Source organism: Lycorma delicatula, chromosome 1, assembly GCF_047948215.1.
Source record: "Lycorma delicatula isolate Av1 chromosome 1, ASM4794821v1, whole genome shotgun sequence".
Lineage (NCBI taxonomy): Eukaryota > Metazoa > Arthropoda > Insecta > Hemiptera > Fulgoridae > Lycorma > Lycorma delicatula.
Window position 1 is genome coordinate 364,837,859 of NC_134455.1, and position 22,701 is coordinate 364,860,559.

Genomic DNA, 22,701 nt, shown 5'->3' on the forward strand with positions numbered 1-22,701 from the left:
GAAATTCTACTTTGTTCAGAATATATATGTACGTCATTATATTTAAAACGTATAAATATTGATACATATGCATAGTAATACTTGGATATACACCAAAGTAAAATAGTTCTTTATGATATGTTTTTAGTCATTTCTTAATTCAATTTCAGGTTTGTTTTTATATTATCAATGTGTTTATTTCATTCAAAAAATCGTACATAAAAGGTGGTACTTTAATATATGATTACATATAAAAATTGTATTTAATATTTAATGAACAAATAGAAATTATATAAATATGTGTTCAATTTTTAGATGCCTGGAATGGAGCATCAAAAAGTGTGGGTCTCTGACCCCGTTGAGGGGTTTGTACTGGGACAGATAATTGACATCGGTATGGATGAAGTAACAGTTCAACCACTCGACTCAAAAAAATCAAAAGTTACCTGTAACCTTGATCGTCTTTACACTGCTGAAGATCACGACAATAAAGATGTTGATGATAATTGTAAGTAACCTGTCAGTTTTTTAATTTTTTCATAAAATGTATTTATGGTTAAAACTAAAATATTTTAAAACTGAATACCTAACCAAAGTTTATAAATATAATGTTTTTAATAACTTATTTCAAAATTTTTTTCAGTCACCCTTGTGACCATCTTTAGTGACTATTGTGTTCTTACACTGGTATCAGCTATTATTATTATTATTATTATTGCTGGCAGTTTGGTTTTATTTTCCTGACTACAGCTCTATTGCTGTTGCAGCAGCACAGCTATAATGGGGAAATATAGCAATCTGTTAATGTTTTGAGTATCATGGTTTCTGTGAATATTTCAGGACCCCTTGTAGTTTAAAAATACAAAAAGGTTATATAAATTAAAATTTAACAAATTAAAAGTTATAGGTGTATGTACACACTATATATTTTGACCTGTATTTTGATAAATTTCTGTATACTGGCTCAACATAAATACTTTGAAAATTGTCAAAAAAATGTTATTTGTTTATATTAAAAAATAAATAAAATATAATAAATATATTATAATATATTACATTATAAAGTATATTGCTGTCAGAGGAAGGTAGCCAAATGGAACCCAAATATTTTTTGCCCTTTTACTGTAAATTGAGTATACTTTCATCAATTCATCAAGGTCTGGGGACCCACAATTTTTTACTAAAAACTTTTCCCCAGTTATATTTCTAACACTCTAATTTTTAAATTAAAAACATAATTTGATCAAGATCAAATCAGACCCAAATTTTTTTACTCACCATTTTAATTTTTTTTTCATATTGTACTGTAAATATTGCATTATTTAGTCATTAATATTTAAAACCTCTGTGGGATATTTGAAATAAAAATCTTACAAGAACAAAGCTGGGAAAGTTTTGTAACCCTCTGTCATTTTTATTTTTTTATTTTTTTTTTTAGCTAAACAGATACGTAATTAAAAAACATAATGGATTTGAATTGTGTCTTGTTCATTTAATATATCATTGTCCATTTATGTACATAAGTGTTTGCTTGGAAAATTACATACCACATCTCTTTGAATCAGTGATACATGTATAGTTACTTAATTTATTAATTTGTAATTTAAGAAGTAACTGATTGTGTAATTTAAATTATTTGAAAAATGATATTCAAGAGATGAATCTGTCTGTTCATGTGTTTTTAATTACCCACAAAATTTGTTAACCACAATATTCAGGTATAAAATATTATACCTCAAGAAGGTGTCACTGTTTTATGTTTTTGTAATAAAAATCTATAAGATAATCCTTCAGTAATCTACCTTTACTCACTGATATGCAAAGAAAGTTGCTAATGAAGTCTAAACCTCTTTAAATTTTTTCATTTAAAATTTTATTGTTTCAGTTATAATTGACACTGTTCTTTTTCTCAACTGCATTTCCTGGGAAAAATTGTTATTGTACATTTAATCATAAATTCACAGGCCTAATTATACCTAAAAATTCAAAAATATTGAATGTATCTTTCTAATTTTGGTTCCTTTTGTTCCATCAAATGAGAATATGCTATTTTTTTTTTCTAGAAAATATTTGTAAACTAACATTGTAAATTGTTATTAATATAATAATTATTATTATATTTTTTGCAAAGAACACTATGATTTTTATGTTGAGTACTATTGAAGTACTTACCTTTCTTAGCTGCATTCTTTTATCAAACGTTGATACAGTTTGGAATAACTCCATTGTCAAAACTTATTGTACTAGTGCTTTTCAATTTTTATTAGTCTTTATATAACATTTAGTGTTCACCCCTCCTTTTATTTATCATCATGCCTTATCTGGCCTTCTTCTTGTTTATTTGTTATTAACAGTATTAAAAAACATGAAGTAGATAGATAAAATTAAAAGATAAGTGTAACCATTAATCAAACAAGTGAGGGAGATGAGCTTGACAGCTCCCTCACGGAAAGGGGAACTTGCCATTTGCTCCTTGAACCAGTTTGTACATTTTGGAGGTTTCATCTCCTGTCACTGTGTAGTTCATGAATTTATCCCTCTCTGAATAGTAATGATGAAACAGTCATTCTCTTTTGCTTCTATTCTGGCATCAATATTCTTGGGATCCATCATATATAAATCTTTTGGTAGTGAAGATGTTCAATGATAGTTTCATAAACAACAGAATAAGAAACATATGGAAACGTTAAAAATTTTATTTTATTTATTTTTGTAATGTTTTTGTTAAAGTTTTTTTTTTTTGATTTTGGTAAGAATTTATGTAAAACTTTTATAACCACAAATAACTTAAAATTTGAATTTTACTTAGTAATTAAATGTTTTTTGAATTATTAATTTTTTCAGGTTCTTTAATGAATTTAAATGAAGCCACCTTACTGAATAATATAAGAATTCGTTACAAAAAGGATAAAATTTATGTAAGTTCCTTATTTATTTTTAACATTTTAAAATTAATGTTTAATATATTTATGTTTATATATACAAAATTATTTTTCCAAGAATTCTTTCATATCTGTTACATATTCCATTGACTGCAGAACTATTATATTTTAGGTGGCATTCTTTTAGATGATGGCCATTGTCAAGTGATGTTAACCACTTTAATATTTACTTGAAAGATATTAACTGAATTGCGATTTGTTTTCTTTTATATTATCTCATTTTAGTGAAATTTAGATTTTGTTTGTAAATTGACTTGTGAGAGATCAAGACTTGTGTAGGTTTGATTTACCCGGAGACTAATTTAAATTTCTAAAGCATACATATATATATATATATATATATGTTAGTGATATTCTACTTAAAAAAATATTATAAATTTATTACTATGTAATCAATTATATATTGTTAAGTGGAATAATTTAGCTGTATTCAGGGTAAGTGTTAGTAAAATAGAATTATTGATTCAGGACATCAAAATCAAAGAAAGATATTTTCTCTCTCTCTCTCTCTCTCTCTTGATTTTCAGTTTTTATAGAAAAGTGTGTTTTAAATTTTTTTTATATTTCATTTTTACTTTTTTGCTCACAGTAAATGAATTTTTTTTAAACAGCACTAGTTTATTAGTAAAGTAAATTTTATATATTATATAATTACAATGTTTTTTAGAATTTCATTTTTTAGGATTATGAAATAAAAATCAAACAAATATTATCAAATTTTGAGAAATTAATTTCTATTATATACTTAAATACCAACTAATTAATCATATTTCATTTTATAATTAAACTAAATTATTTATCCTGATACATAGACTAATAAAATTACATATAGATTTATAAATATAATTCACATTATATTTCTTATACAGTCCATTTCCTCTAAAGCATCCTTGTTATGAGGTTTTTTATCAGTTAATTTTGAATTGTCCAGTTCTTCAACCCGAAGTCCATCAAGGGATCTAATTCTACTGAGGCTAACGTATGCATGCCCTTCAGCAAAGAGTTTAGAACCCAAATAGACAACAGCATAGTCTACAGTACTAACTTGCATTTTGTGTACTGTTGATGCCCTTGACAGAATCAAAGGTAGCATCTGCCGTTCAACAATTCCATAGCTGTAAATTGCAGGAAACTGAATGGCTTTCACATTTATTATGTGAATCCCAACTCTTCTGAAGTCTAAAAAAATATTTTTAAAACATTATTTTCATATTTTTAAGTCTAAAAACATAAGCACTGGCATTATGTTTCAAATCAAGTCTCATGCTCTTCAGTTAATTCTGCTGCTCAAATTTGAGTATAATGCTGACGTTTAAGTGCCAATCGAACCTCTCACTCTTCTGGTCTTTCATTAGCTTTATGGTTTAAATAGTGCTGGCATTCTTTTTCTGAACTAACATTGCACTGTTGACTTATTTCTATTGAACAAAACTGCGATTGACATTGGTCTCTTTAAATTTCTTGATGGAAAGAATCTAAAATAAATTTTTTTTATTCCCAAAACACAAATATAATTTTAGATAAATTGTTTGTATATAGAAGTATAAATCGTTGCCTACCTACCTATTGTCCATGTGTATTGTATTGTGCATGTGTACTATACAGTGGAACGAAAACGTTAATCATGGAACGAAAGTGAGTTAAAGAAAAGCATGTAAAAAATAAGACATAACTTTATCAGCTATAGCCTTAATGACTATTATATTTAATATGTTATATACTTTGACTTCATGAAAGTAAACATGATAATGTTAAGGAAAACTTAAAGCAAATATTATATTCTTTATTTTTCATTGTAGAATATTTCTAAAGCAAAATGTAGTTCATTTTAAATATCTTATTTCAAAGATTGTTAAGTTATAATATAAATCTTGTTAAATAGTTTCAGGACTAAATCTCATTTATACGACATATATATCTTCTTCCTCATCTCACTAGGCCATTGGGTGTTTGCTTATTTTTCATTAGGATGGACAGATTGCAATGTACATGTAAGGAATATATAAAATAGTTTTTCAGAAAAAATAATACAAATATTTTTCCTATGAGATTATACGTTGGCTATTAATATATACAGTTTTTTTAGGAATTTAATTGTAAGCATTTAAAAGTATAAAATTTACAAGATCTAAACCTTATTACTTGATCTACAAAATCATGACTGGTTTGATGCAGCTCTCCAAGATTCCCTATCTAGTGCTAGTCGTTTCATTTCAGTATACCCTCTACATCCTACATCCATAACAATTTGTTTTACATATTCCAAACGTGGCCTGCCTACACAATTTTTTCCTTCTACCTGTCCTTCCGATATTAAAGCGACTATTCCAGGATGCCTTAGTATGTGGCCTATAAGTCTGTCTCTTCTTTTAACTATATTTTTCCAAATGCTTCTTTCTTCATCTATTTGCCGCAATACCTCTTCAATTGTCACTTTTCCACCCATCTGATTTTTTTAACATTCTCCTATAGCACCACATTTCAAAAGCTTCTAATCTTTTCTCCTCAGATACTCCGATTGCCCAAGTTTCACTTCCATATAAAGCGACACTCCAAACATACACTTTCAAAAATCTTTTCCTGACATTTAAATTAATTTTTGATGTAAACAAATTATATTTCTTACTGAAGGCTCGTTTAGCTTGTGCTATTCGGCATTTTATATCGCTCCTGCTTCGTCCATCTTTAGTAATTTTACTTCCCAAATAACAAAATTCTTCTACCTCCATAATCTTTTCTCCTCCTATTTTCACATTCAGTGGTCCATCTTTGTTATTTCTACTACATTTCATTACTTTTGTTTTGTTCTTGTTTATTTTCATGCGATAGTTCTTGCGTAGGACTTCATCTATGCCGTTCGTTGTTTCTTCTAAATCCTTTTTACTCTCGGCTAGAATTACTATATCATCAGCAAATCGTAGCAACTTTATCTTTTCACCTTGTACTGTTACTCCGAATCTAAATTGTTCTTCAACATCATTAACTGCTAGTTCCATGTAAAGATTAAAAAGTAACGGAGATAGGGAACATCCTTGTCGGACTCCCTTTCTTATTAGGGCTTCTTTCTTATGTTCTTCAATTATTACTGTTGCTGTTTGGTTCCTGTACATGTTAGCAATTGTTCTTCTATCTCTGTACTTGAACCCTAATTTTTTTAAAATGCTGAACATTTTATTCCAGTCTACGTTATCGAAAGCCTTTTCTAGATCTATAAACGCCAAGTATGTTGGTTTGTTTTTCTTTAATCTTCCTTCTACTATTAATCTGAGGCCTAAAATTGCTTCCCTTGTCCCTATACTTTTCCTGAAACCAAATTGGTCTTCTCCTAACACTTCTTCCACTCTCCTCTCAATTCTTCTGTATAAAATTCTAGTTAAGTTTTTTGATGCATGACTAGTTAAAGTAATTGTTCTGTGTTCTTCACATTTATCTGCCCCTGCTTTCTTTGGTATCATAACTATAACACTTTTTTTGAAGTCTGATGGAAATTCCCCATTTTCATAAATATTACACACCAGTTTGTATAATCTATCAATCGCTTCCTCACCTGCACTGCGCAGTAATTCTACAGGTATTCCGTCTATTCCTGGAGCCTTTCTGCCATTTAAATCTTTTAATGCTCTCTTAAATTCAGATCTCAGTATTGTTTCTCCCATTTCATCCTCCTCAACTTCCTCTTCTTCCTCTATAACACCATTTTGTAATTCATTTCCTCCATATAACTCTTCAGTATATTCCACCCATCTATCGACTTTACCTTTCGTATTATATATTGGTGTACCATCTTTGTTTAACACATTATTAGATTTTAATTTATGTACCCCAAAATTTTCCTTAACTTTCCTGTATGCTCCGTCTATTTTACCAATGTTCATTTCTCTTTCCACTTCTGAACACTTTTCTTTAATCCACTCTTCTTTCGCCAGTTTGCACTTCCTGTTTATAGCATTTCTTAATTGCCGATAGTTCCTTTTACTTTCTTCATCACTAGCATTCTTATATTTTCTACGTTCATCCATCAGCTGCAATATATCGTCTGAAATCCAAGGTTTTCTACCAGTTCTCTTTATTCCGCCTAACTTTGCTTCTGCTGATTTAAGAATTTCCTTTTTAATATTCTCCCATTCTTCTTCTACATTTTCTACCTTATCTTTTTTACTCAGACCTCTTGCGATGTCCTCCTCAAAAATCTTCTTTACCTCCTCTTCCTCAAGCTTCTCTAAATTCCACCGATTCATCTGACACCTTTTCTTCAAGTTTTTAAACCCCAATTTACATTTCATTATCACCAAATTATGGTCGCTATCAATGTCTGCTCCAGGGTAAGTTTTGCAGTCAACGAGTTGATTTCTAAATCTTTGCTTAACCATGATATAATCTATCTGATACCTTGCAGTATCGCCTGGCTTTTTCCAAGTGTATATTCTTCTATTATGATTTTTAAATTGGGTGTTGGCAATTACTAAATTATACTTCGTGCAAAACTCTATAAGTCGGTCCCCTCTTTCATTCCTTTTGCCCAGCCCGTATTCACCCACTATATTTCCTTCCTTGCCTTTTACAATGCTTGCATTCCAATCTCCAACTATTATTAAATTTTCATCTCCTTTTACGTGTTCAATTGCTTCATCAATCTCTTCGTATACACACTCTACCTCATCATCATCATGGGCGCTTGTAGGCATATAGACGTTCAAAAATAAGTAAAAAATTTAATGTCTTATTTGTTATACATAATACACTGCCACAATTTAGATTTATTGAGGTTGATATGTCATGAATATACAAAATTAGCACATGCATTTTTAAAAATAAACAAAAATCAATTACTTATAAGTTATTAGAAAATATGAAGACAATGATAAATATATGAAAATTATTAATAAAGTGGATAAAAAAAAAATTAAAAAAAATGTATTAATTATATGGAGGTCAGTTTAGTTAGAAATCATGCAAATTTTTCTGATGACCAACAGTTTGTAATGTCCTGCAGAATTTGCTAAAACAATTTTTGTTCCTTCTGCTTCTCTCACCACAAAAATTCACATAATCCTGCAGATTTCTATTTATGCTGGATTATTCCTGTTGTAGCTCAAAGATGGATACAGTATTTCTTAGAGTACAAAATTTAAATACAGTACTACTAAAACATAAACAGTGTAAGATAAAGTGAATTGAAGTCAGTCGGTCAAAAAATGTGCAAGCTAGAAGTGAGATCATATAACAAATAAGACCTAAAAATGAATTGTTTTATGAAAAAAGGAAAGTAGATAGTTAAAAAAAACTTTTTTCTACAATTCTTCTTTGGAAGTTATTTGAATAGTTTGAAAACAAACTATTCATAATGAATAATTATGAATGAGTCTATGAATGAATAATTATGCTAATGAGTCTGCTGTTAATGTAGTCTCACATGGTTTGTTTAATCTAATCTGTTATGTATAATAAATCTAAGCTTTAATAAATTATTTGTTATATAATTTTTAAATTATTTTATTTCAGACATATGTTGCAAATATTATAATAGCTGTGAACCCTTATTTTGAAATAAAAGACTTGTATTCTTCAAAGACGATAAAAAGCTATCAGGGAAAGTCTTTAGGTGTATTACCACCACATGTTTTTGCAATAGGTGAGTGATAATTTTTTTTACTAGTTTAAATTATTATCAGTGTAGATATATGTCTTATAAATAAATAAAAGTAAAAAGAGAAAAATCAAGAATCGACAACAAAGAGAAAGATTAAAAGCATTTTTAGAATATAGGGGAAAGTTGGGAATTAAAGGTTCTGGAAATAAAATAATTGTTGGGACGATAGATGTTTTAAAATTCTGTTATATCAGGACAACCCTTACACCTGGAACTATAAAAATACTGCCAAGGACCAGAGTGTAGTGTATGTAATAACAAATAACAATTAGGCCTTATGAGTGAGGTATCACCATGAGCACATTTTCATTCAATGAAAGTGCTAATAGTGTAGAAGTGCTAAAAGTGCTATAATGCATTTTAGTGTAGAAGCTGTTTTGTAAGTTCATTGTGAACAGGGGACAGGATCATTATTCCTTGTCAAAAGTACTAACTAGTTTCCTTTTCTAAATAAGTAAACAATTCTTGTTTAAAGTTCATTTATTATTTTGTAATTGTAATCCCATAGCCATTCAGTTCTAAATTTCTTATTAATTTTCTTTAGTTATAAATTTTACAACAGTCTGGAATTGTTTGTGACATAATTTGTCTATCTTGTAAATAAGATAATTAATAGTAAACAAATTATATATCTGCAAAAATTTTAATTTATGTTATCTCTTAGTATAACTAAGATATAACATGTCAAACTGATAACATGTGACAGCATTTATAGAAATCATTATGCTACTTCAGTCTATGCCCCAAATTTATTAATTTAGCATCATCAAAAAAAAAAAATAAAAATATTATTCTAATCTATTTCTACTATTGATAAAAGATTGCAAGAAATATTTGTCAGCTCTTTCTGACAGTGACTAGGATGGCCTGATCAATATTTTATTATGAAAGTGTCATATAGTGTTAATCTCTTTGTCTTTGTGTACATCTAAGCATCAATTATGGAGCATATTCCAAGTTTTACACCAAACGTTGCTGCTATTAGTCTTAATAGTGAGACTTAGCACAGTCTAAAATTAATATATAATGAATAATTATATCACTTCAAAATATCTGATTATGTATATAATTTATGTTAATGAACATCAGTACGTGGCAGTATATTTAAGTTCAATTTGATGTTTGTTCATAGCCGACAAAGCATTTAGGGATATGAAAGTATTAAAAATGTCACAATCAATAATAGTGTCTGGAGAATCTGGAGCTGGAAAGACAGAATCCACCAAATATTTGTTGAGATATCTTTGTGATCTATGGGGAACAGCAGCAGGGCCAATCGAACAAAAAATTTTGGATGGTAATGTATATTCAGTTATTTATTTAATTCATTTATTTTCATCATAATTTATAAATTTGATGAAATTAAAAAATATTTGTTTATAATTTTCTAATATTAAATTCAAAAGAACCATCATATCAATGAAAACTTTAAATAAAACATTACAGAAAGAAGTTAATTTACACAAATTTGATTGTAAATTGAATTCCAGTACGTCACAAATAGGTAATTTGTTACCCACTTATGGACTTATAAACTATCCATTGTTATGAAATATTTAAATCTTAGGAATAGAAATTTTATATCGAATCTTCTAATCACAGTCAAACAAGTTTTTCAAATTTGTAGAAGATTTGATAACTGGTACTGCCAAAGATATGGTTAAAGATAAAATGAGGATGAAAAAATTGAAGGTTACTCACAGCCAAGATAAAATCACTGCATACGTACACTATCATAAAATGCTGAAAGTTATGATAAATTATTTTTTACACACATTGATATTCAGTTAAATTTATAAACAGTTATAAAACAAAATTATTGATTTTTGTGTGGTGCCTAATTAATCTTTTACTTTCCTGGTTATAGCTCTTGGCTGCTACAGCAGCACAGCTATAGAGGGAAAGTATAGCAGGTTAAAATTTTGTACATTAGATTTCTTGAAAATAACATTTCAAACATTCATAGTTTAAAAACCGCAAAAAAAAAATCAAAGAAATTTTTGAAAAATGTATGTATATTTACATGTATTGCTTATTTCTTGATTATGTCTTTGGACAACCAAAACATGAATTCTATGAAAATGGCTCAAAAAATATATTGCTCAAAATGCTGCCATCAATGCCCCATCTATATATGGGGCATTGACGGCAGTGGATTTTGTCATATTAAAAAAGAGGGATGTAAAAACAACAGCAATAAATGAAAAATCAATAACAAAAGGTTCTTTTGAATTTTCGTAATTTTTGAATCTTTATGTAGCAGTCATAGAAAACTGAGCATAGCATTATGAAAAAGTATGTATTAAGTTATTTAAAATTTAAAAATTTTAAGCCAATTTAATTTAATCTAGGAGTGGGGTATATTCAATATTATTTCTAAACAATTTTTATCTCATATCTCAAAAACCAGTTCACCAAAAAAATTGAAATTTCAGTAAAATGTTTGGCTGTATATGTTTCAGTTTTGGGCTGATTTTTTACCATATCATACAAAAGGGCATCGCAGTACCCAATTTTTTTTGTAAAATATAATTTTTTTAAGCTTTGTTGAATATCATTACACCACACCTGGGCGATTTATTAAACTAAATAATTACTCCAGTAAATAAACCTTATACCAAAAAACAAGGGAGCTGAATTGGATTTCTATTTATATATCTATTTTTAAAAAAATAGATAGATAGATATATAGGTTCTTTTTCAATATTGAAAATTCAACTGTATTTAGTATTAGTGTTGTGAAGTCAAATGTTTTTGTAAAAGGGATTCCCGGGGGATCTAACTTTAAAAGTTTTAAAAATGTTTCAATTTCTTATAATTTTTAATATCTAATTGCTTTTCAAATGGCAAATTAAAAATGTTGCTTGATATAGCTGTCAATAAGGGGATAAAATGGGAACCAAGTTTTCTAAAATTTTAATATTTTAGCAGTCATTTTCTAAGTGCAGATAATTTTAATCATAAAAATGTCATTCTGTCGACTAGGACCTGTAATTTTTTACTAAGAATTTTGATTTTTTTTTTTTAATTATACTGTTACTACTGCATAATTTTTAAAATAAAAACATTATTTGATCAGATTCTCTCCAGATTTTTTTACAGTTTTATTTGTTAATTGGTAATTTAACAAACTTATGTCACACCTAAAACAAATTTTTTGTTTAAGTTTTATGTGACTTTTGCAATAAAAAATATTATCAATAAGTTCTGTAAAAACTTGTTTATATTGTTCAGGTCAAATATACTAAAAATACATTAATTTTTTTACCATAATTAGTGTCCAAAAACTTTTAGTACTGCATTATATTGTGTACGGACCAAAAATCAAGGTGAGATCTTTTGGCAGCTGTAATATGAATACAAAAGACCAAACTTTTTATGACTTTTTTTGTAATTTTAACTTTATAATCATCTCCCCAAACAGTGACCTTTCCTGATTTATTTATAACACTTTTATATAGTATTTTGAATTTACTTTTGTTGGATTCTAATATATCTAAATTAAATATTAATATTAATTATAAAATGCAAAAGTTACATTGTGTACATTTCCTAAATTAATGTTTTACAGGCATTTACTACTCAGAAATAGAAGAGTAAACACTGATGTTCCTAACATGTTGCATGTTATTGTTTTTGTTAGTGATTTGATTTTAATTTATTTGTACTTATTTTTTATAGCAAATCCTGTGCTTGAAGCATTTGGAAATGCCAAAACAACAAGAAATAATAACTCCTCAAGATTTGGAAAATTCATGGAAGTGCATTTTGATTCAAAGTGTGCTGTAGTTGGTGGTTACATTTCTCATTATTTGTTGGAAAAATCTCGTATATGTACTCAAAGCCCAGAAGAGCGAAATTACCATGTATTTTATCTTTTATGTGCTGGTGCACCTGAACCTCTTAGAACAAAACTAAATCTCACAAAACCTGATGATTTCCATGTAAGTATTTTGTGAAATATTATGAAATTAAAATTTTTGTTTCACTTAACTTTTAAAATTTACTATTTTTCAATTGTGAAAGTTAAGGTACGTCTAGTTTAGAAGCATTTATGGCTTCTACAAGAAGTATTTACAGTGTCAGTTTACAACCTTTTTTTTTTTCTTATATTTTGTCACTCACAATAATCCTTTTTCAAAAAAAATTGGTATCGATATACTATAAGGTTATCTGAAGTAGAAAATACAAAAATAAATTTCAGTGCTGTTGGATATGTGTTTTAAAATATATGTAGCAGGAAATGAATTAACATCTAATAATAGTAAAATAGTAACATGTAACGTGTAGTTGAAAATGTATTGAGCCTTTTGCAAGCGAGGTAGTGTTAGTGTATTCTGGCAGAAATCAAGGAAGACCAGCATGTAAGCAGTCATGACATTACCAGTGTCCTAAATATCCATCAGCAAACAGTGTTCATAAATGGTAAATATCCATCACTATTTGGAGAAAGATGGCTACAAAAATGAAGCTCATTGTTTGGGGTTCAATGATCTGACTCAGAAAAATTTACTTGATTGAATTTCTATCTGCGAATCTCTACTAAAACATAATGAAATCAAGCCATTTCTAAAACAGTTGATCATGAGTGATGAAAAGTTACTACGACAAGTTAACTTATTACGACAATGTGAAAAAAAGATCGTGGGCGATGGGATGAAAAGCTCCACATTCTGTGGCAAAGCCCACAGTGATGTCCAGGAAGGTTATGCTGTGTGTTTGGTGGAATTGGAATGGTATCATACATAATGAGCTGCTGTCGTCAGGCAGAAAGATAGACTCAAACATGTACTGTTGCTGTTGAATTACTATGATTGCAATACAAACAGACTGAACTGGTCAATAGAAAGAGTGTTATATACCTTGCTGACAACGTCAGACTGCATACATCTTTAATGACCCATCAGAAATTGATAAAACTTGCCTGGAAGGTTTTAATGCATCTACTATATAGCTTGCACCTGGTACCATCAGACTATCACTTGTTTTGGTTCCTGAATTGTGTTAACTTAATTTCAAAAGAGGCCTGTGAAAACCATGTGTCAATTTTTTGACCAGAAACCACAGAAAGTTCTGTTCTGCAACAGGATTATAGTGTTGCTGGAAAAATGGCAGAAGGTCATTGAAGGAATTTGTGCATATATGATCTCTTAATATTATTTTCCAAAAACAATAAATGTATTCCCAATTTTGGCCTCTAAAGACTCAAAGCTTTTTAGACATATATATTTGTTTATATTTATTTTAGATATATTTATTTGTTTATGAAAATAAAAACTATGATTAATGTTGCAGGGTTTGATATTTTAGAATTTGGAGGAAATACTTATGAAAATAAGTTCCTTTGGGTTAAACCAATAACATTAATTTGTAATTCTGATCTGTATAACTGGAGCTGTTATCCTAAGCTACTAATAATCAGAGCCTTAAAATATTTCTCTTACTGAACCACTAGTCATTCCAAGTACTTAAAAAGTAGCATAATGTAATTATAACTTCAATATAACAAAAATATTATTCAACGTCCACTTCAGTCAACTATTTTCTTCCATCCATGAAATCTTTATCAACACATCAGGCAAAAAAATAATTCCTGGCTCCAGTAATAGAACTCAGAAGAAACATTCTTAGTTGGTTAAAATGATGAAGCCTAGAAAAATATAGTCACATGGAACCTGAAAAATTCATAAGAATAACATTCTTAAATAAGTAAATCTTTTATTCTGATTGGTTCATAATAATAATTATATATAGAATGTAACAAAAACATTTTACCAGGATATTCATTCTCTGATTTTACTTATAATAATAAAGAAAAAATGTTGTATGAAAAAAATAGCAATTTCTACTTCATTTTTCTTTAGTCCATAATTTTGTTTTTTAAAGAAAAATTTAAATTTCAAAATCAAATTGAGAAATAATTATAATATTTATTAATATGTTTATTGCAATCTTCTCTAATAAATAAATAATTACAAATGTAATTTCAAGTAGCAGATTACATTCACAAATTTCAAAATAGCAGTCGCGCACATATTTTTAACTTTATGTCTTTAGTGATCATTAGTTTTATGAAAATATATTTTGTTAGCTACACTGTTAAGCATTTTAATTGTAGCAAAATCACTTCTTTCTTTGAAAATTGGTCCATAAAAAAGCAAGTTTTGCAGAAAATGATATAAGTTTCAGCTGTCTCCACTACATTTACATTAATTAAGTTTGAATTTTTCATACTTTTGATGCTAAATAATAGCTAATTACACTTATTGTAAATAAAATAACTTTAAAAACATTTCTTACATTGCAAAATGGTAGCCATTTTATTGATTTAAATATTATTGATTGATTATTAAACAGACATAAATAATTGCACACCAATTTTATTTTCAATTTCTGTAAATGAAGTTGTATCATCTGTAAGCAGGTTAATGTCAATTGCTCGTAATGCATTTAACACCATCAGGTGATCAGTGACCAATATGGTACAATAACCAATTCAATATTATGAAATATTCAGTGATCAAGAATGTACCTTAATGATCTATAATATTTTGCACTTAAGAAAAAATCTATCAAAACCTTTTTCTGAATTCAAATCCTAAATAAAGTCAGAAATCTCTTGAGCAATAATCCTTTTGTTTCTGAAAATGATAAAATTGCATATATAGTTTACAACAAAAAGGATTTAAACTGGTATTAAACAATATGTAACATACTGAGAGGAATTTCTGATGCTTTATCTTTATTTTTTCAAAATGACAAGCTTGTGGCAGATTTTATGACTGATTATAATAGAAAAAGATTAATATTTTTATTTGTCTCAAACTTTATCTAGGAGGTCTTGAGTTTAAATCCTAGTCAGGCATGACATTTTTCATACACTACATAAATGTCCGTTTTGCATCTAAATGTGCAAGCTTCAAACTTGTATGGTGAATTACATTTATAAAAAAAATATTTAATTTAAAATTACGATTTCATATAAATCTCTCTTATTTTGTCTGTATAAAAAGTTGAAAATAATTAATTATATTAAATAATTAAATTGCAAATGGAGAGAGTGAGAAAGGTAGTACTTGAAATTAGTGTAACAGTAAAATATTCACAGTTTGATTTTATCATATTTTTTATTTGTTAGTGCTTCATTGAATCTTCAGTTTTATTATATTACTGACAAATTGTTCAATTTTTCAGTATTTAAGAAATGGATGTACCCAGTATTTTACTAACAATAGTACAGAGCGACAGTTAAATAATGAACAAAAGAGTAAACAGCACAGAGATAAAGGTGGTCTGAAGGATCCAATGTTGGATGATGTTGAAGATTTCAAGAATATGGACCAAGTATGTTATTTTTTATTCAGTATTTTTTTAATGTCATAAATGATATGTAATTTATCTTCTATTCATAAAACAATTTCTTATTCACTAACCACTAACTTTTCATAAAATAATTCATACTGAGCAGTTTTTTTTTCTCCTAATTTGTTGAGGCAAGTGTATTGCCTCAACAAATCAGGTAGGGACCTGATTTTCTAAAGTCAAGACTTGCTTTCTCTAAGGGTAATAATGATTGTGACAGTCAATTTTTTTGATAAATAGAGTCAAGGTGTCATTAATGACATTGAAATCACTGAAAATTTGTGTTTATTGCCTTAGCATACTGAAGTGCATCATTATAATAAGTTGAGTGTAGAAGCAATGGGAAACAATTCTATTTCCTTTATAACCTTTTTCTTTTTCCTGTTTAGCCTCCGGTAATTACCGTTTAGATAATTCTTCAGAGGATGAATGAGGATGATATGTATGAGTGTAAATAAAGTGTAGTCTTGTACATTCTCAGTTCGACCACTCCTGAGATGTGTAGTTAATTGAAACCCAACCACCAAAGAACACCAGTATCCATGATCTAGAATTCAAATCCGTGTAAAAATAACTGGCTTTACTAGGATTCCTTTATAACCTTAGTTCTTAGTAAATTTCATCTGTTTTTTTTTTAACTCACATTAGTTTGTCTACTTGTTACGGTTATAGTGAATACCATAAATAAAAACAAAAACTCAGTAATTTTTTTGTGATCTTTTAATATTCAAATTATTACAGAGTTAACCAAATTTTGAATCTAATATCAACAATGCATGTGATATTTTTGTCTTCAATCACTTTATCTCCTTTCCATACTCTAATAATTTTCATTTTATGGCAATTTTTTTTTCTTTTGAACATAGTTGATCATATTGCTTCCTTTCCAATCCCTTAAGTTGACACATATTGTAAAATTAAGGGAAAAATATGGACTGAAAGACCCTAACTTTGACTAAGAGTGCAAGCAATATCCTACTTTACACATAAGTTAAATACGTCCTTTTATACTTATTTTGTATCATATCCATCAATATCTGCGGCATAGTGGTAGTATCTTTGTCTTTCACCCAAAAGTTCTAGGTTTGAGTTCTAATCAGTGTTTTGTGACATATCATATCACCTACAATTATTTGGTTATGGTAACTAACAGGTAGATATTATCTTCATAAATATTTTCTGTTAAAAATGTTATGTTGTGTTTGTTTTTCATCAGGCTTTAAATAGATTGGGGTTGAGTAGTGCTGAACGATTTGAAATTTATTCAATGGTTGCTGCTGTTCTTCACCTTGGTAATGTTGCTTTTGAAGAAAATATGGAAGGCAGTAAAGGTGGGTCTAAAGTAGCACCAACTGGTGAATGGAGTCTCAAAGTTGCAGCTTCATTAATGGGAGTCGATCCTGAGGAACTTCGTCAAGCTCTTGTTTCCAAAGTGATGATGACCAATAGAGGTGGTCTTAAGGGTACAGTCATTATGTAAGTTTCTTTTTTTCCTGAGATCAAAATATGAAAGATTTTAAAAGTATTTACCTATTTTAATTTTAATGTACGAGGGTAAGTCAATTATTATCCGCAATTTAGTTATATTTTTGCTTATGTTGGTAGTACTGTCGTATTGCGTAGATGATGCATGCTTGGTTTAATTGTTGTTATGTCTGTGCAGGTTTGTTCCTGCTAGGTTAGTTCTATTATCACTGCCCTGTCGTTAACCATGGCTGCTCCGCTTTCTGTTTCCACCAAAGAAGTGCAATTTTCAGTAAACCGTTTTTTGTGGTCAGAAGGTGTATCAGGGGCCGAAGTTCATCGAAGACTTTCGGTACAACAGTGGAACAGTGTTGCCGCAACAGAGTGTCTACAAATGGATTGAAAAATTCAAAAATGGTCACACAAGTGTTACACATGACGAAGGAGCCGGACGACCGTTTACCGCCACAAATGAAGAAAACATTGAGCGTGCACTTGACATGGTTTTCTTAGACAGATGAGTAACTATTGATGAAGTGGCACATCGTCTGCAAATTAGTCACAGTTCTGCTTACAAAATCATCCGCAACAGACTTGGGTTTCATAAAGTCTGTGCAAGATGGGTTCCAAAACAACTCACACAGTTGCATAAACAAACGCATTTGGATATCTGCCAAAAATATTTGGATCGCTATGGTAATGAACATCGTCTTAGACAGAATCATTACTGGTGACGAAACACAGATCAATCATTACGAGCTGAAGGGTAAACGGCAGAGTAATGGAATGGAAACATCCAAATTCGCCCTGCAAAAAAAAGTTCAAGACCCAACCATCCGCAGGAAAACTGATGCTTTCTGGGACTCACAAGGCCCAGTACTGGAACATTATGAGGAAAGGGGTATGACAATAAACATTGCGTGTTACAGTGAGAAGCTTATTGCCAAGCTGAAGCCTGCAATTCGAAGCAAATGCCGAGGACTGTCGTCGAAAGGTGTTGTGTTGTTGCACGACAATGCCCGTCCACATACTGCTGCCCACACTGCTGAAATGCTCCAGAAACTCAACTTTGAAGTATTGGCTCATCCTCCGTATAGACCTGATCTTGCCACTTCTGACTACTACTTGTTTGGTCCACTCAAAGAGGGATTAAGGGGCCGTCAATTTACCTCGGACGAAACAGTGAAAGAAGCAGTGCATTCCTGGCTCGCAGCTCAACCGAAAACCTTCTTTTATGAGGGCATCAGGAAGCTTGTGCAACAATGGACCAAGTGCGTTGGAAATGCAAGGGGACTATGTTGAAAAATGATGTACATGTAAGTTTACTATTTGTATTGCAATAAAATTTATAACTACATTGCGGATAATAATTGACTTACCCTCGTACTATAATCAATATTGTTTAAATTTTAAACAAAAAAACAACTGGAATTAATGTATGTAATATTTATTTTATATTTATGAATTTTAAATTTTTAATATTTTTTTTGTTTTAATTAATACTGATTTCTATTTCTTTTATGAAACATACTTTAATGACTGTAGAAGACATTGGCACTTTAATCATGGTGAAAACCTATTTTTTTATAAATACAGTTGTAAAAGTGATTTTATTTACCTATCATTTATATTTTTCTTATTATTAGGGTTCCATTAAAAGTGTATGAAGCTAATAGTGCAAGAGATGCTTTGGCAAAAGCTATTTACAGTAAATTGTTTGATCAAATTGTTCATCGTATCAATAAAAGTATTCCTTTTAAAGCATCAAGCTATTATATTGGTGTACTAGATATTGCAGGATTTGGTGAGTGTTTATTAATTTTAAATTTTATAATCTGTAAGTAGATGAACTCTTTTTTTTCTTTTTTTTTTGTTACTTAAATGTTCTTCATATTGTAGTGAAGTATGATCTTTGCATTGATATTTATGGAACCCTTGGAAACTCTGTCCAGAATAGCTGTTGCCAGCTTTTGTGATACAGCTATTTACATTTTTTTTTTGTTTAATTTTCTGCAAAATTATATAACTTAAATGAAAATGTACTTGATGCAGGTGTATTCACTGAACATTATGTTTCTTTCATACTAAAATATAAATCCATTCATTTGGGCTATGTGGGACCCAATTCAGTCAGATTAACAAAATTTGATGTAATTCAGAAATATCAGCATACTGAGATTACAATAAATGTGAAATGTAAAGTACAAAAACTTAATCATTGTATAGTTTAGCTTGGCAAATCCACTCTAGCTGGGCATGTCAATAGTATCATTATTATTCCTAGTAGTTGCTCCAGCTTCTAATGCATGATATTTTAATTCTTCTTGTGTGCCAATACAATCAGAATAGACTTCATCCAACCCCAAAGGAAAACTTCCACTGCTGTGAAATTAGGAGATCAAGGTGGCCATGTTACTGGTTCATTTTATCCAATCCATTACTTACTAAATATGTTATTTAATTAAATGGTTCATCACATCATGACAGTAGTGAGCAGATACGTCATCATTAAAAAACTACATCTGCACTCTTATCTGCAAGTGGAGTATCTTCCAAGAGTTTCCATCAGATTTTTTTGCGAAAAATGCAAGTACCATTCTAAATTGAACCGTAGCGGTAAGAAGAAAGGCCTATGAAATCACACCAAGAAGATCACATCACTCATTAAACAAAAAAGTGCATTGGAAATGACTTGTAGCAGTCCCCTGGGGATTATCTTCTGCCCAAGTGTGATTGTTTCAGTAATTTGAAATGCCATTTCTTGTAAAACAAAGAGATTCATCAGTAATTAGAATATTAGGAAATCAGGATGATGTTCACATTTTCTAATTAACCATCAATAAAATTTCATTTGTTTATCAAAATCAGTTGGTAATAACTCTTGTCCGTGTGTTGTATGGAATGGGTATAATTGTTGTTCCTGTAAAATTCACCACACACTTGATTGCAAAACATGAAAGCGATGTAACAACCTTCTGGTGCTTGAGGTGGGAGATAATTGTACACACAGCAGCCAGTCCATTTTTATTTACTTTACATAAATTAATAACATGTCCTTCATCTCTCCAAATAAAAACAAATTTGTGGTATCAACAGTTGTGAATGACTGACTGAACAGTAACAGCACAAACACTATTCAAATGAATATTCAATTGCTAGATAGTAAACTTAATTGTTGATCAGCTGTTATTGCAAGTGTATGAAAAAATAAAAATTTTCTATATGTTTTAGAAGGATGCCTTTCAAATTTATTTCTATAATTTTTAACATTTGTATGACAATTTTTTTTTTTTTAAATCGTATCATTTTTCCGATCCAGTTTGTATGTTTTGTTTCTAATTAAAGTTGAACTTCTCAAATTTGTGTTTAATTTTAGTAGACGTAATTTACATTAATTTTCTCAGAATTAAATTGTCTACAAAGTTAACTAGAAATTTTTATTTGTTTATTGGTAAAGTAGCAAAATTATTTTTTTCTAAACCTAAAAAAAAAAGTGTATTTTTCAACAAAATGTTTTCGTGTTTTACCCTGTTTTTCTTGAAACCCAAGTGAGATAGAAGACTGCGATTACTTTTATTCAATTTCTTAGCTCAGAAACCATAAGGAAGAACCAAATTTACCTCTCAGGTTGTACCCCAAGAATTTTAGTATAGTTTAATTCCACAGAGGAGGCAGAAAGCAGGGCTAAATGTTTTGCAAGCCAAAACTTTGTAATGAACCATTTTCTGATCTATGTTTATATGAACGTTTTTTTCTTATTTTTGGCCATAAAATCATACCCCAAGAGATTGCCGTGAAATTTAGAATCATATGTATACAGATTGATCAGAAGTTTTCTGGGACTTTCATAACCTATTCTACTCATGAAAATAATAGAAAAAGTTCACATAAACATACCTCCTAAAATGCTTCATTTGCGAGTTATGGCATGTGAAAGATTTTGCTCAGATCTCAACTACCTCAGTGAAATGAGGTTGTACTGAAATTTTTACGACGTTAATTAACAGTCACATTTTACAGTCCCAGAACTGTATTTTCGGTCGTTTTTGAGAAATCTGGGGTGAAAACCAATAAATTAGGGTAAAAACCTTGTTTTTTTATGTTTAATGTTCAATAACTTTTTTTAATGAGTAATAAACAAATAACACAAAACTTTTAAGAATTTAATTCCGAACAAAATGGTGTAAGATAAGTTGAATAAAACAAAGAAAAGTTAGAAAAATTGGAATTTTATTTAGAAACAGTACACTAAACCAAAGTGCATTATATGTACCAGTTTATAATAATGTTCAAAAATCAGCCAGTCATTTGCAACACATTTCTTGGCAGACTTCTTTACTGCTTTTGTTGCTCTTTTTGGTTCTTCAGGGCTGTTCTAAGTTGCTCAGTCGCACCCATAATGTGGACAATTAATATCTCACAAAAATTTATTTTTGTTTTGCATACAATATTTCTCATCCAACCCCAGACACAAAATTCTAAAGGTGTTAGATCAGGCGATCTTGGTGGCCAAGAATGTGAACCTCCACAACCGATCCATTTCTCAAGGAAATGATGATTTAAGCAAGTGGAAATGGCACAAGAGAAGTGGGGAGGTGCGCCATCATGCTGGAAGTATAATTTGCATCTCAGCGCTAAAGGAACTTCTTTAAGCAGCTATGGCAGTTTTTCTTGAAGAAAGTGAAAGTATACCTCAGCATTTAAGCAGCCAGGTAATATCCAAACAGCTGATTTTGAAGAAGGCTGCACCATACATTGACGCTAAATGGTGTTAATAATTGCCTTCCACCATTTCATTTTTCTGCCAATGAATGCCCATTGTGTATGTTGATGCCAACTTGAGTGAAATTTGCTTCATTGGTAAACAAAGCATACTTGTGTTGACAATTTGTATTCCACCACTTGCAGAACTCCACCTGAAGTGGAGTCTCCTGGTTGTAGATGTTGAACTGGCTGTTTATGTTAAGGATAAAACTTGTTTTGTTGGATTGTACTCCAAACCATCAAATGCGGTGCTCCAATCTGCTAAGAAAGATATTGTGTATTGATGCCTAGACTATGCTGAACTGTATCAATAATAATTTCATCAATAACAGTGTCATTTTGGACAGATCGTTCATGACTGTTATGAATTCTAGGTAGTGAACCTGGTTCTCAAAGATTGCGAAAAGTTTCGCTACTTGTTTTGGGATCTAGAATCATGCTATTCTGAAAATGTATTTCATATCCTACTGCAGCAGCTGTAGCATTACCATTACACACCCAAAATGAATACAATATCAGCATATTCCGCTGTTATAAATA

At 29.7% G+C, this 22,701-nt stretch overlaps 1 protein-coding gene across 5 annotated transcripts in view; it reads left to right on the forward strand.

Moving 5' to 3' along the window:
• The window catches only part of jar (Myosin heavy chain 95F jaguar), a 355,723-nt gene that overhangs the window by 263,606 nt on the left and 69,416 nt on the right, over positions 1–22,701 (forward strand). For all 5 annotated transcript variants that reach the window (XM_075353648.1, XM_075353645.1, XM_075353649.1 and 2 more), the window contains exons 4-11: positions 295–487; positions 2,824–2,897; positions 8,424–8,553; positions 9,704–9,868; positions 12,253–12,515; positions 15,766–15,915; positions 17,150–17,409; positions 19,044–19,201. In XM_075353648.1, the coding sequence (XP_075209763.1) occupies positions 295–487; positions 2,824–2,897; positions 8,424–8,553; positions 9,704–9,868; positions 12,253–12,515; positions 15,766–15,915; positions 17,150–17,409; positions 19,044–19,201 (1,393 nt within the window). The remainder of the gene's footprint in view (positions 1–294; positions 488–2,823; positions 2,898–8,423; positions 8,554–9,703; positions 9,869–12,252; positions 12,516–15,765; positions 15,916–17,149; positions 17,410–19,043; positions 19,202–22,701) is intronic.